The following is a 16,574-nucleotide window of genomic DNA, read 5'->3' as shown; positions in this document are numbered from 1 at the left end:
GTTTGCGTACAGATAGAGGTTGTACCAAAAGACTGATGTCCTGTGGTATAAATTAGAGTTTTGTAAGATAAGGGGACTTTCAGTTGGTCATATTATCATTGACTGTTTTGTATTTGTAAACTGCAGGTGAATCTGTCTGGAAAGTCTTCTTCTTCACTCCAAACTTCAGTCCTGAAGACTCTAATGGTTGCTACGATTCTCATGTTTGCTTTTGCCATGGAGGATTCATCACACGCCATGATCCCCCACTGCTCTTCGATCTCTCCAGAGACCCTGAAGAGAAAGTGCCACTGACTCCAAAAACAGAGAGCCGGTTCTATGAAATACTCAAGGTCATACAGCTAGCAGTAGCTAGCCACACCAGATCACTGCAAGCTGTCCCTGACCAGCTCTCTTGGGACAACCTTCTCTGGAAGCCATGGCTTCAGCCATGTTGCTCATCTCTCTTTCAGTCTTGCTACTGTGACTATGAGTCAGAAGACAGCCTGCTGGAGGTGCATTCTGGATAAACAAGCTACAGTTCCCTTTCAGAAACTGGAACAAGGAGAATGTCTAGGTAGTTCACTTGAACAACTGCACAGAGCCTTTAGAAGTCTTTGTTATGCAGGATGAACTGTCTTTAATACAGTGTTGCAGTAGAATTTCAGTCAAGAAAATATGCCAAGAGAAGGAGAGCAAGACATCTTTTCTGACTTAATAATACAAGAAATGGTATGGAGCATATGCTGCTGCCCTTATCTACAAATGGATGTATTTTCTAGATTAGATTATTTTCTAGATCTTCAGCTTCAGCTTTGTTTTTACACACTGAGGAATTCACCTGTTGTTTCTGTCAATTATAACCACTAAGTGCACACTTTTCTGTCCTTTTCAGTAAATACTATTCACTGCTATTAGGATATTTCACCAAAAAATACAAATAGAGAGATAATGCTGGAGAAGTCCATCTGTGACTATAATTTGATAACTGACAGATAGGTAAAGAACAGATTTGTAGCAGCATCTCTATCAAAAAGCATCAGTGATATGAAATAATAAACAGTGCCAAAAATCTAACACTGCATGCGCCATAAAAATATAGAGAGCTATATAGTAGAAGACCTTGGTCCGCATTAAAATGGTGCTCTCTAACTAGCACCCTATTGCATGGCATCAACCTTTGTTTAGAAGAGAAACCACTTCAGGTGCACCAGGTGTGTCCTTGAGTGTGTACTATAACTCTTCAGAAATACATGCAGGCCAAATTCATACCCAAGAAAGAAAGGAAGAAAGAAAGAAAGAAAGAAAGAAAGAAAGAAGGAAAGAAGGAAAGAAAAGAAAAAAGAGAAAGAAAAAAGAAAAAAAAAAGAAAAGAAAAAAGAAATCACCAATTATTTAATCCCTGATCTAGACAAACCTTTATATTCATAACCCAGTTGCTAAAATGAAAGATTTGGTCCATACCTAATATCTGAGTTTCAAATTCATACTATAGTATAAAGGCACTATTTACATACCATACCTGTTCTTCCACTGATGAGTGCAGTGTGCATCACAGATAAATAACATTTGGTCTTGCTTTAAATATTTTTGGTGTTGTTTAAGCTCTCTGGATAGGATCTACCATTTTCTGAGAATAAACTTGGGCTTGAACATTTAATTTTCTCAAAGCCAGATATAACAGTCTCTTGAGTTCTTAGCAAGGCCTTGGGAAATCTACAATACTTCAGGGCTAATTTCTGTATCCATTTTTATCTGCATCTTATTCGGTCACATTTTCTATCCACTCTGTAGCCAGGCAAACAGTTTTATTTGGCAGATTGTACCAGAGGAGAACATACCAGCAAAATACTAAAACAATTTTATGCCTGATAATAGAAGGTGACTTGCTCCTTATTAGAGAACACTGGTTAATTCCAACATTTTAATGTATTACAATCTGTTTGGTGGTATTACCAAAGCATTAATGCAAAAGGGATCTCAGCTGATAATAATGCAGCAGCTTCAGTCAGCTGACATTAAGGTTGTGACCCAGTTGTTGGGAGCTGTTGAAGCCTGTCCTATAAAAATAAATTGTGGTATAAGGTATATTTCTCCCTCTGTAAAATCTATCCTTTTTTTGATTTTTCTGTTGCAGTTTCCTATCTTGGGAAATGTACACTTTCCTTGAAGTCCTATTTTTGATGTTTCACCTTGTGTTTATGATTGTATATGCTCTGTGAGCTCTCTGTAGGTAGCTAAATCCTATGTGTGCTGATGAAGTTAGTCAGTTCAGGTATTTCGCCAATAGCCTCTCAGGACTGTTTATATTGTATCTGGAAAGCTGTCAGATGGCCATTCATGCAACATAATTGCCTCCCTGCTTTATTTAATCGCTGATTATACAACATAAATTTAGGAAGAAAGATCCCTGCAGTTTAAACGCAAATACTTCTCTGCAGCATTCACAGCAGGATCCACACATCCCAAACTCCTTGTCCCTACCATGTGGCCTAAGAGTCTCTTGGTGCTGACCCCTCTGTGCCTGCCCTGCAGCTGGTGGGCAGCCCAACCTTCAGCCAGGGTGCACAGAGAGCAGTGGAGTGGAGGATGCTCTCTCTGGGTGCCACAGCTCTCCTGTGGCTTATGCAGCCTTTGCAAGCAAATACTCCTGCTGAATTATATGGACAGAAATGTTATGTATTAGCTATGCAGCAGTAACTCTTACAAGCTGTTGTTGGGTCTGTTTTGTTCCCACTGTTTTTAGGCTGTGACCTTAACAAGGACCTCAATTTATATTGTTAAGGACATCCACACCTACTTCTTTTCATCAGGAAGATGCTATGTTAGTATTATACCTTTACTTTCTGCAGGTGTGAGAATTGGTTGTTCTCTTAACACAGCAGCTGATCTGTGCTGCCTGACTGAGGTACAAAAAGTGATCATTTTTCTTCTGCTCTGTTTGCTTCTTGACTGAATAGAGTCTTTCTTTTATACCCTCATTGGGTTTTGGTGATATCTCTCCAGTACTCTTTCTTAAAACCTCCACACCCCTCAAACATTTTTCTATTTCTTTGCCTTTAAGTCCTCCAACTTGTATGTCATGTTGATCACAATGGCTGTTTTGCCCTAATCAATCTGAAAGTAAAAAGTGGTCTTTCTGAAAAGGTGTGTTTTTTAGAACTCCTTGATTCTGCTAACCTTCTACTTATTTAATACGTAACAAGAATTAACTGTGAATTATAAAATCTAAGAAATTAAAGCACATTCAAAGAACTCTGAATAATACAAGTTATTTCTTGTTTGTGCCACAAGCTTCATATTTACCAAAATCTAATTTAATACAGCATTTAATATTTTGACATAAGCAATAAAATCTGAACTCCATTTTTACAATTGTTACTTCAAGAAAGATTCTATTAAGAATAGGACAGTATTTCTCATTTTCTATGGCAATGCTATTTCATTTAATGCCTAAAATAAACCTTTCCTGTATTGCAAATGTATTATATTTTCAAGTACTGTACCTTCTGTTCTGGAGATAGCATGTCAGATCATAGTAATTAAAATAGTCTTGTTTATCTGCAAAATAAAATGAGAAACACAGCATACCATTTTTATAATGACATTGCCTGTTCTAACAAGGAGGTTTTGTTTTTCACAACATTACTGATGGGATACTCATGAATCACAATTTATTAACAAGGAAGGTTCAAGGAGAATGTGCTTCTGTTGTACTTTGAAACTGGTTTTCAATCTACCATTTAACTAGGACTGATATTTTAACATGGTGCCTGATGGTAAAGTACATCAGTTTAAAGTGGGAGTTCAGCTTCAGAGGAAAGTGTATTCCTCTAGAGAATTATTTAACAGTATCACATCCTAGTTTATCACAGAGTCCCTCTATGGCACAGAGCAAGTCATTTAACTCTGTTTCTCAAGTCCTTATCTGCGCCTAAAGAAGGATAACAGTATTTCTCTAACAGTTGGGAATACTGAAAGAACAAAAAGTGCTAAAAGTGTTGAGCTGGTAAAGGTGCACTTTCTAGTCAGTAAGTCACCCTCTCTACAAAATGTGCAGTTTAAGAGGTAGAAAACTAGTCTGTATAAAGATAATACTTAACTTCAGGTTTGCAAGTAGTCTTTGTGCTCACTGTTTAACACATGTGGGGTCAGGGCCTGGAACAGAGAGAGGAGATGGCTAAAAAAGATGTGCATTGTGGATTCAGGGAAAAATATTAATCTCATCTTTCTAATTATGCTTATTCTCAGTCTTTCCTCTTTTAGCAGACATAGGAGACCATATGGAATTATTTTAATATTTCTCCCTTGTTGACGGGATGTCACAGGTTCTTGGCTCTTAAAAATGGAGATGTCCTGACTTGCCTCAAATTATTGTGTCAAGAAAAAAAAAAAAAAAAAAGGAAATAGCTTTTGGAGAGAGGTGTCAGCTTGTCAGCTCACTGAAATCCAACTGAAAGTCTGCGGAGATCTGAGTGAATATGGTCCATATCCTTCACAGCTCAGTGAGAATCATCACTTGCCAGCAAGAGCTTATCTCACATTGTAGTAATGTGAGATCTGGGTGTTCAGATGTGTGGACAATGTAGAAAATTTCACTTGAGATGTCATCTAATATAGGCAAAAAATGGAGAAAGAAAGAAAAGGAGGGCAAGCATAGCTGCAAGAATGCAATGTTCTAATGTCATTTATGCTAACATATCTTACCCAACTGTTTTATAAAATGAGAGAGTATGATTGCTAAGGCATCTAATACATTGCTTACACTTTGTTCAGCTATTTCCATTAGGTGACATATATTAAAACTTTTTTTTTTTTTTTAAACTTACATTAGGACATGATAATTCTGTATGTAAAACAGACACTTGCATCTTCATCATTTCTCTGTCCTCTGGCATTACCTGGACACCATTTGAAATACGTTATCAGGATCTCACTTTCAAGAAGAGTCCTTCGTGGATGAGTGCACTGCAAACAGAAAGGCCAGCTGTGTGGCAGGAGGAAAGGTTGGCATAGCAAAACTCTTCCCTGGGAACCACCAGGGAGCAAATGGCATACATAGGGTTATCTCCAGTCTGAAGACAGAGTCCTACTAACTGCCAGTGGGTTTGGGTCTATCAGGGACTGCAGGTGACCAAGAGGAACACAGACACCTCTGTGGCTGGCTGGACTCTGCCTGTACTCTGCAGTGGTGTCCTACAGTGCCAGCCTGTCAAGTGAAAACTTGCTTGGGGCTCACAGGGATGCATGACCCCATGCCCCTGAGTAAAAACACACAGCAAACTATTCTTGAATCATCATTCAGGAGGCGACATCTTAATCTGAAGCTCTGGTTCTGAGGGAGCAATAGGCATGTGTTTTGGTCCTTGGAAGACCAGAAGACCTGTGCCAAACTCCCATGACTCAAAAGCCTTACAGGCTGCTAAAACTGCAGGTGACTTGAGGAGTGCTGAAAACATTGTGACAGGTCATAAGGCTTTTCCAAAACATTCTGGTGTTCTCAGTAGCTTTTATTCACATTAAAAGCAACAAGAATTTCATCCACACAGCAGACAAAGATTGCTACAAATTGTTATTAAGAACATCCACATAGCTTTAATCTCCTAGATCAGCACTCAGAGCACTGAGCTTGCACCAACAAAAGCTTCAGTGACTGAAGCTTTTTTATGCACATGGAAAGAACTGAATTCTAGCCTCTCATTGAAGCTTGCACTACACTAGCTGGCTTGATTATCCGATGGTTACATCTCTAAATGTACCTTATCAAACAGTACAGACCTTGAATGATCTGGATTATAGGCCTTGCAAAGCTTGTACAGCATCCTCTGAATACCTAAAAAATAATTTAAAAAAATTAAAAATAAATAAATATTAATCATGCTAGATTCCCTGGGTAGATGGTTAGTCTTATCTATAAAAGAATAGTGCCACAGGTATTTCCCTTGAAAAGGAAAACTGTATTTGAAGAGAACAGGTTCATCATATATGACCGACTCAGTTATGAAAAACAAACAAACAAACAAAAAACAAACACCCTTCTACAATATTTATTCTACATTTTTAAATAACAAAGCATTTCAATATGGATGAGATTTTATTGTATCTGATTTATGTGGAAAAAATAGGAAGTAGTTGAAATTATAAGGCAGAGCTCTTCATTTTCACACTTATTTAAAGAGAATCTCATATGAATTTGCATTGGGTAGCAGTATTTATTCTAAAAGATTAGAGACAAAGCATCTCAAAAGCCTTATGGACTCAGGCTGGACTACAAGAGTATAACTTTGGTTTGATATGATAGCCATTGCTCTCAAATGAAACCAAGCTGTTAAGGGAAACAGAACAAAACAAAAAAAAAAAACCAAAAGCCTTTAAAAATGGATTACCTGTGCAGATAATGCAGATAGTGATAAAAAGATTACTAGGAGTTTGTACCATGTGTGAGAAATTTTTATTTATTTTTTTTAGTTGTATCTTTTGTGTAATGCCATCTCCTGTCAAAAATACAAAATAATTAGGCTTAGAAAAATGTTCTGATTAGTTTTCAATTGTCAATCTTAAAACAACATATGTAATGCATTGGGAAGCAGCTGATTAATGTCACCCATCCAGAGAACTGTTTAAGCTCTAGGGAGATTATTAGAATAGGAATTTTACATCCTAACACCGCTGTGTCTCATACATATGAAAAACACAATCATCCAGTGACATCTCATCACTCACCAGGCTTTTTAAAAACATATTATTCTGCAAAAGGATCAGCTTGGTGCCCCTCCTTTCTTTCCTATGATATTTACTAAAAATAAAGGCAAATCCTCTTAGATACCAAGATTTATGCCACTGAATGACAACCGTCTTTGATTATCTTTCAACAAAATTCAGTTGTAAGAGGCCATCCCTAGCAGCTAGATGGCATTCTGCCCTTTCTGGAAATTAATGACAATGACAGAAGTGTTTTGCTAGAGCTCAGGCAGCAGCATTAATGTGCACTACATGAAAGCTGCAGATAATCAGTTGTGCCCACCAGTTTTTAAGCACTCAGTACCAGATTATGAAGAGGGATGCCATCTTCACATGTTAAACCTGGGCTCAGTTTCAGATATCTCCCGTGTTTCTCCTTTTTGCTATCCAGACCCGTTCTGGGGAATGCAGTTTTGCTTTTAAAATCTTGCTTGGCAAATTTACCTAAAACAGTATTATGAATGCAAACCCTTTCTTGGCATGAAAGGAGGTTGTTACACAGTTTGAGGTGATTGTCTGTTACAATCCAGATTCTGGCCTAAAACTGTGAAGGCCAGAGTCTGAATCTAAATGGTTGAACATCTTGATCTTACAGTGTAATGACATCCTTTCATGCAAAGAGGGGGTTTGCAACCACGACACCATCTCAGGTAAAGCTGTAGAAAGAGAGCAATGCCATAAGAGACTCCTGAGGAACTGAGCCTGACTAATGCCACAGTTTCTTTTATGTGTTGAAAGCAATGAAAAATGGAGCAGACTTTTTGCTGTTCATTGAAATCTTGCTACCGTTAAACCTCTGCTGATCAGTGCAGAGATGACCAGCCCTCTGCAATAAACTGTGGCTTAAACGGGCCTTGTCCTTTAATCCAATTGATTCTTAGGCTGCTAAACCTTTAGATTTCCTCAAAAGAGCCTTTGTAGTTAAATTAGCTTGGCAAAGCTGAAGGAATACATAGTCAGTAAAGAGGTAGAATAAGGGGATGCAGAGTATATTTATAAACTGGTGCCTTGGGCATGCTTTGACACAAGTTAAGGGGCCCAGCCACAGGTTCTTTCCATACTGTCCAGCCTTGCAGTGATACGAAAGAAAGTACAGAGTCCATGGACAAAAAATGGACATGGACCACCACCTGATCATGTGCCAAATTTAAAAAAAAAAAAAAAAAAAAAAAAAGATGACTGTGGAGTTCATCAGAAAGTGCATCTCCAAACCAGTTTAGAGGACGCAAATGAGTTATCAGGAGGTTGAGGGATGAACTCGAGATTTGTGAAAGCATACAGTCTGGGAATGAAAAAATCAGTCTTCATCTTCCTGATGAAACCATGCCTCTGGGTAGCAAACAATTGTTAATAGAGGTAATCAGGAAGAGGGTAATACTCCCTAGCGGTAAGGGCACTCACCTGGGTTGTGATGACAGCTTTGCAACAAAACTTCAAGACTGATTAAGTATTTTTAATCACATGAAGTACACAGATCCCCTCTAGAGCAGAGATAGACATACCTTAGGGCTACAAAGTCACTTTCTGTCTGTGTTGCTCATTCCATGAGCTGGTGAATCTGTGAGCCTCTGCAACAGAGTGACAAAGCTTGTACAAGAAGGGCACAAGTTTGTTGTGGTTCTCCTTGCCGGCCCTATTCTTATACCCAGCCAGCGGCTTAGGGATGCTTTGTTTTAACTGTGTGTCCCATCTAGAAAAGTGTCAAGGAGGGAGGGCTCAAAAGAATTACTTTTCTTGATCTCAGTTTGAAAGAAAACCACGTTTGTGCAGGAAGAACCTCATTCTTTCATTGTCAAGAATGCTCTGAAAATAGGATCAGAGTCTTCAGACGTTGAAGGGAGAATGTATTTCCTGCATTCAGGAGGATTTAAAAGTTAGTATAGGTAGAATTGTAGTTCTTAGGCTCATATTTAGCTTATTTAATTTTATACACTCACAGTGAATATATCTAGAGCTCAGCTCCATTTCTGCCTAGGAGAGAGAAAAACAAGATGTGTCTAGTCTAGCTTATATGACTCCATACAGATCAGTTATGCCTGAGAATCATCTCTTTTTCCTTTTCACAGATTAAAAAAAAAAATAGGCATAGGATAACCAGCAAAGCCAGCAAAAAAACTCATTACATCTAGGTTTAGGGAGCTGAATATTACTTCTGTCTCCTGAAGTCTTTAAAATCTTTTTTAAAAGTAAACATGTATGAAATTTAAATGCTTTTAAGAGTACCAAAAAAGGAGGTTTTCACAGTAAAAATTCTGCAACTAAATGTCAAAATCTTATTTGTTTGCTTGTTTATTTGTTTGTTGTTGTTGTTTATTTGTTTTTTAAAGCGACATTCAGGTCTTTTTGTCTCCACCAGGCTCTGCAAATCAGTGAAGAAAGATGCTACTGAAATTATTTTAAAGAAGTGTCATCATTATACAGGTCAAGCAATTTGTTTTTAAGGTCATATTAATCATTTTGTATGCCAGCATTTTAATTATTGTACTAGGATGAGAGATTTTAATTAGAATAGAGATTTGCCAACAGTGAATTAAAATCTTTTTCCAATTTACATTTTCTATTAACATCAATTATGATTTTGTTGAATGAACTGGGCTTGAAGAATACTGCTCAAATTCTAGAAAAATTCATGACATTTAATATACAGTTGTTAATCTCTATTATAGCGTATGTGTGTGTTATGTTAAAAAGCCTATATTTTTATATACATATCTTATAACTTCTAGTATCTTCAGAAATACTCATTCACCAAACAAATAAATAAGGTGCTTGAATTATGCTTGAAAAATTATTTTAGTGCTCCACCTGCTAAGTCTTTTTTACAACTTGTTTCTTAAGTTAAAAATGTTTACTCTGCATTATATTTAGTACAAAACTGGTTACATCACCCTAATGGACTAGATTTCTTAATAATTTGTATTATCACAAGACCAAGTACATATCTAATAAGAATACAAACAGAAAGATCCTAGTCAAACAGGGTATTTGAACACAGGCTTGCAACTTAACTCTTTGCCATCCCACTGTGCTCAGGGACTTTGCTGAGCAAGATCCTTCACCGACAGAATATACAGACTTATTCATACGTAACATTTTACTCTTGACTGTCAATAATTTTAACTTACTCTAAAATAGACAGGTCATATACATTTTAAATGCTAGGTTTTTCCAGCCTTTCCTATTCCATACTTTCAGTCTGTGTCTGTCAGATATTTGTAAGCTTGCCTCCAGCCTTTTTCTTTGTTGCAAATATAGCTAATATTTTTTTCTGAGTTCAACAACCAATTCCTTCTGTTACTAGGATACTGTTTACCATAAAGATCTTGATGTAGAAAGTACTGGCTAAAAATAAAAAAATAACAGAACAATGAAAAGCTTTCAGAAAAGATAAATCCAAAGGCAGTGAGGGTCAACTACTATCCAGCTATAAAATGTACCTTTTTACATGGGTCAGAAGAAGTAACACTGAATCTGTTAAATTCCACTGTTAAAAACAGAGTAAAACAAATATTTAAATGACAGCTGAAAAACATTTTTCATGCAGAGTTAGAAAACAGCTAAGCCCAGCGTTAACTACCATCACATTGGTTTATGGCTCTATAGAAAAAAAAACACTGTTGGCAGGACAGGAAATAAACTCAAAGATAGAGAAACTGGATGTAAACATCAAATATTTGAATTAGATAAGAAACTAGTGAAAGACAAAAAAAAAAAAAAAAAAAAAAGCCAGCTCTTCTGACCTTCATAAACAGAACAGAGAGAAAAAAGTGATTCTGCAATTCTGTGATTCTGTGAAATTAAAAACATCTAGACCAGAATAAGAAAGCATGATTACAATTATTGCTGCTGGTTGTGCATTAGAGAGAAACATTTCTCTTTGAAATGAATAGAGAAAGGTAGTTTCCTGTCATACTTTATAATCTTGAGCTTGGATGGGAAATGACCTGTTTAATTTAGACATCTATGAAGTCTCTCTAAATGACTATTTTTCAAACACATATGTAGTGAAGAAATGTAAGTGCCTTGGAAGACTTCTAGGGGATGCTCACATTTGTGTTAACTGAGTTAAACACACAGGTGTTTCCCCCCCACACACACCCTACTCCATATGATGAAACAGAAGTTCTCAGGGGTAATTTCAGAGAAAAAAAACAATACGGAAGAAGTAGTTTGGAAGTCACTGGAGATCTAGGGCAGAAGAAATCCTCCAGGGTCATCAAGAGTTTTTATGACAAATTTTTGTTTATTCCCTGCATGAAAGGAAATAAATGTTTAAATGTGATTTCATAAAAATATTTTGGTCAATGTTATAATAGATGAAGTAATTAAACAAACAAAATAAATGTTGGGGTAGATAAAATAATTTAATAAGGATGATGCTTGGCATGAATAAATTAACCCTTACTTTCACCTGCATTCAAAATATTTTATGTTTGAACAAGTGTCTTATTTTAATTTACTTCTATCTTTATCTGGATGAAAGACATTAACAATAACAGACATAGATTTTGTGGACTCTGATCTAGGGTTTAAAAAGTAATATATATATCTGTTCGTAATTTTGGTTAAAAAACATGCATGCTTAGGGATTTGGAAATTTGCTCTGGTATGAGTCCCTAAGCCAGTAATTCAGTTTTCTCTCCTTTAACTCTACTCTTTGTCTACTTCCATTACAGTGTAACATGATAATCCTCAGTACTGTCAAATAGTATAACTCATTGTAAAATTCTAAAGCATATTTAAACTGGAGCTTCTGAAAGGAATAGCAAATAACATTGCTTAACAACATAAATTAGCCCTTGTTCAGTGCTGTACTACCAAAGTTATATTGCAAACCAGTAACAAAGTATACTCAGTAAAAAAGCTAGTTCTGTTATTCCTACACTAACTATGCTGAAATCTGAAGAATAGCCCTATCCAACGCTGAGGTAAACTGACATTAGCAAAACATCTGTATCTATATCTATAGCATACACTTTTAAAAATATATACGTATATATTTTTGTGAATGCTATAAGCATACACTTGCCCATTATTTTTGTGAATTATTGACACTGTCTTTACTCCAGAGTGCAGGCAAGTAGCAAGATACAATATATACAAGAAACAATATATACAGAGAATGGTGCAGATTTTCTTAGATGGAAAGGACAGATGACCGTCTAAATTACTGCGTGTTTCTGTAGCTAGCAATTCCTAATTCACAGAACATAATATAGAACTTAGCAAGAAAGAAGAACAAAAGTAAGTATTTCTAAACCTTTCTGAAAAATAAAATAGTGAAAGAGTTCAGAATTGAAGGAGCAGACTCAATTCTTATGCATTATTAACTGAACTGTCTTAACAAAAGTAATATGTACATGTCAACATCCATTAAAACGATTGAAGCATGTTAATCTATTTAAGGACTGTCTTATCATGAAGCCTACCCAAAGTAACTGGTTGTTTAGAAGAGATAATTTGCAATTTTTACTAGACTGTCTACAAGTTCCACTAATCACCTTAGATGAAAATCATGCCTAAAGATTACAGCCCCCAACTATGGTTGTTTTATCCATGTTTCAATATTCATTTACATTTGGTTTTGCCTAATTGAAATTAATTGGAATAAATGTGTGTCAAAAAGTTAAGATGTCAGTAACCTGATTTCAACAAAAATATTAATTTCAATTTCACAGAAATGTCTCTCTATATTTTTCTTCTGTTTTTGCCCTGTGTTCTCATTTTACAGTATATGACAACCATCATGTGCTCATAAATCCTGGTTGTGAAAGCCTGGAATACAGTAAAAAGATGATTTATTCAAATTTCATGCTAAAATAATAATAAAAAAGTCATTAACATGATAGTTGTTAAGATTAGTAGCCGACCAGTTCATGGTCACATACCATTGTCCATACTGAGTACATTGTGTGGCATGAAGATACTGACATTTGAAAGGTAGTTATAACACTTACAGAACACTTTGTCAGTTCACCACACACCACACGGCCCACAGGGCTTCTGAACCATTCTCTTTCCATATAATTGTTGATTCATGAAATAAAGGACTTTGTCTGAGTGTGAAAAAAAAAAACAAAACTGCAATTCATTTTTATCTGGGGCCTAATGAAAGACCTAAATCTGCAACAGGAGGGCTCTTCTTACGGGGGCCTTTACTTGCTTTTATAATGCAGATGAATAATACCAGTGGTAAGGCATGTACAGGCTAGTGAAAAGGACTGCACTGTACAGGAATAATATTTCTGCTCAGCAATTTCTCTCCTCCTGCAGCACAGGGAGCAGCACTCTAAAAGTTACTGAAGCAGCTCACAGAAACATCCAGTTCTGTGATGCTAATTACAGCAGCATTTTCAATATACTTGGTCAGTTCTGCAAACCCAATAATTCAAATTCAGTAATTATTTGTGTTTGATAGAGATACTTCCCCCCTAGGCCCTTCCCCCCCCCCCCCCAATCCTAAAGTTCTACCTAGGATTAATCCAGAAGAATTTTTCGAGTTTGTATCTTACTTTCTCAGATTCTTACCCAGCCATGAACAATGCAGATGATTGATGTATCTTGAAGTGCTTTTGTCATTGTCAGTTTGATTGGACAGAAAATATTCCTAAGTGCAGTATAAGAAAGGACTCTCAGCCCTCAAATGAAAGTGTAGGAGGGAGGTGAGAAAGGTGTGACAGAAAAGTTTTTTCCATGTAAAAATACCCATTAAAGTTTTTTCCTTTTAATGCCATTGCAATTTTGTTCATTTTCATCATCAACAAGCAGCATTTTCTAGGGAAGAGAGGAACGCTGTTATCAACTTTAAGAATTGATTAACAAGAGATATTCAGGGTGAAAAATAGGGAAGTGGGAGAATGAGTTTCAGGAGGAAGGTTTAATCACTGCTTCAAAAGATACACCCGTGCAATTAAAACTGTATCTAAGCTCCTTAGCTGGTGGATGCCCCTAATAGAAGAACCTTAAAACAGCATCACTTTGTATAATCCTTTCCTTTCCTCTCTTCTCCTTTCCTCTCCGATCAGGTGAAGCACTACTAAACTCATAGCTGTTTAGTGATTTTGATTGATTTTAATTTTGTTTTTATACTGGCATCACTTTACAAATATCTCCCAGACCTAAGAGAGGGAAGGTAAGAAAGCAAAGGTAGAGGCAGCAAAGGATGTGAGTGCAGGGGAAAGCTGGATAGACATTGCTAGAGAGGTAGCTAACCAAAATGTTGAAATTGTGATGGAACAAAGGCTTGAATGCATAATGAAAGCACCAGAAAAAAAAAAAAAAAAAAAGAAAATAAGGCACAGAAACAAGGCTGTAGTATTAATAGAGGCTTCAATAGAGTGAACATTTCCATCAGTCGTTTGAATTCCACTCTTTATAAATAGGCTTAGGATACATAGTTTGCTTGGCTGAATTCAAGGAGAACCACCAAGTAAAAAACACTAAAAAGTTTGGAGGAAAGGCTCTAGAGCTTTCCATAAAATAGGGTTTGTCTAATGAAAAATAATATGAGAAATAATTGCAATTTATTAAATCTAATCTATTGTTAGGAGTCCTTTAAAAGTAGGTTACTGAAGCCATTGTGCATTGCTGCCCATTCAACCACATTGTCTGTTCTTGTCTTTTCCTTAGTGTCCTTGTATCAGCAAGATTAAATAACACTGACAGTTAAAAAGCCTTGGTTTAACTTGCATAGATATATCTGGAGATACATGCCAGATCTGAGTTCATTTCAGATGTTGCTTGACAGCCCGATCCTTTGAACTCAACCTGTACTTGATCTTGCACCTCTACGTTGCCATAGCTCCCAGATAAAATAATGTAGCTATGTTACCCTAAAGACACACCAACAACTAATGTATTCCAAAGAGGTCCCCATAGTTTTACCTTCTGGTATGCTGATGCATAAAGTCCTTTCATGCACAAGCATGAACATCATTAAGTTTCCTTTATAAGCCTTCAGGATATGCTTTGGAATTAAGAAAAAAAAAAAAAAAAAAAAAAGAGGATACAACTTGAATCTCTAAAACTCCATTAAAATGATTGCTATGATCTCTACCCTATTAACCCACATGATCTCATTTTCCACAGTTGCTGTTAAATTACTTCCTGCAAGTTGCTAGAGCAGGTGACATTGACTATATGTTCTTTGTTTTACCTGGGGTATCAATGGGTAAAAATGTCTTCATTAATAATTATGATCCCCTAAGAAAATACCGCACCTGTCCTTCCATAAGATGCAACAATGTTAAAGTTCATACCACTGTCATGCAGAATGAAGTGCTCTGCTTTTTGGAATATCATAAACAAAATAAAACATAAAATTTTATGTTACATGCTAGGAATCTAGGAGCATAAATGGATTCTTAATGTAAGCAGTTAGTCTTCACAGGGAAAAAATAATTAAAGTGTATCAGAAAAACATTTCTTTGTGAAAGGCTAGAGCTGCAGGAGGTGTTTGAAAGCTTTGCAATATCATGTGGTACTTGGAAAGTCATGATTACTAGTTATAAAGTATACATTTAAAACTATTTTGCAAATGTTTACAGTACTAGTTTAAATTCAAACTGTGTGCTATGTGGTCATAGTGGCAAATATTTCCCAATAACCAGAATATTTTCAAAGAACTATCTGTAGCAAAGAAAAACTTTCATACGAAGTTGGGCAGCGAAGAGAAGTTGTCCAGAGAAGGGCTACAAAGGTGGTGAAGGGCCTAGATAGGAAGATGTACGAGGAGCGGCTGAGGTCACTTGTCCTGTTCAGCATGGAAAAGAGAAGGCTGAGGGAGACCTCATCACAGTCTACAGCTCCCTCACGAGGGGGAGTGGAGGGGCAGGTGCTGACCTATTCTCTTTAGTGACCAGTGATAGGACCTGAGGGAATGGTGTCAAGCTGATGCAGGGGAGGTTTAGGCTAGACGTCAGGCAGAGGTTCTTCACTGAGAGGGTTGTCACACACTGGAATAGGCTCCCCAGGGATGTAGCCACAGCACCAAGCCTGTCGGAGTTTAAGAAGCGTTTGGACTGTGCTCTTAGTCACATGGTCTGTAATTTTGGGTAGACCTGTGTGGTGCCAGGAGTTGGACTTGATGATCCTTATGGGTCCCTTCCAACTCAGGATATTCTATGATTCTATGATTCTATGGGCATGATATGAACATGGCACTAGGCTTGTTGAATTTTCTTTTCATTATGAAATGTTTGGTTGTATAATTCTAGGAGAGAAGAGAATTCAATAAATTTGGTTGGATTTGTTTTTAATTTTAAATGCAATATTTTGTTAAAATTATTTCTCTTTCCATTTTTTAAAATATTTTTAATATTTTAAATTTATTTTTAATATTCAAATTTAGACCTTTTTTTCTTCTCTTTCACTTTTTGAGATAAATATGAACATATTTTAATTAAACTTTTTTTTTTCTTTCCTTTTTGCCAAAAAAAGGCATCTTGTCTTAACAGAAAATATGAGAACAATTCTGTCTGGTAAGTCATTTATGGTTGTCTTTCTTCTGTTTTCTGTGAGGCATTTTTATTGTGGATGCCCTGAAAACATTATTGCTAGTTAAAAGGAAAGATGTATGTCTGGTGCCTACAATCAGGGATATAAATCGATATATCAACTCATAAGTAGAAGGGGATCATTTTTCAGATACTAAGTACTCCCAGTTTTCTGTGACTTAACTCTGAGAGCTAGATACCATATGTTTTTCTACTAGATATAAAATTTTGTTGCAATGCAACATTGTTAAAAAGACATTTCTCAGCCAGTTTAGATTTTTATTCTCCAAGGAATACAAAGTTTTGTCTCAGCTTTAGGGTGAGGGTTTTTTTGGTGATATTTATTACCACTCAAGAGTA

General features: G+C 36.4%; 1 protein-coding gene across 12 annotated transcripts in view; it reads left to right on the top strand.

Annotated features, from left to right (window-relative positions):
* Positions 1–1,303, top strand: part of STS (steroid sulfatase) — a 118,915-nt gene extending 117,612 nt beyond the window's left edge. For all 12 annotated transcript variants that reach the window (XM_080586923.1, XM_080586933.1, XM_080586928.1 and 9 more), the window contains one exon: positions 127–1,303. In XM_080586923.1, the coding sequence (XP_080443049.1) occupies positions 127–509 (383 nt within the window). In that variant the 3' untranslated portion in view covers positions 510–1,303. The remainder of the gene's footprint in view (positions 1–126) is intronic.
* The last annotated feature ends 15,271 nt before the right edge of the window (positions 1,304–16,574 follow it).

The sequence above is a fragment of the Anser brachyrhynchus genome (assembly GCF_964034855.1).
Source record: "Anser brachyrhynchus genome assembly, chromosome: 1".
NCBI lineage: Eukaryota > Metazoa > Chordata > Aves > Anseriformes > Anatidae > Anser > Anser brachyrhynchus.
This window is presented reverse-complemented; position numbering and strand designations above follow the sequence as displayed.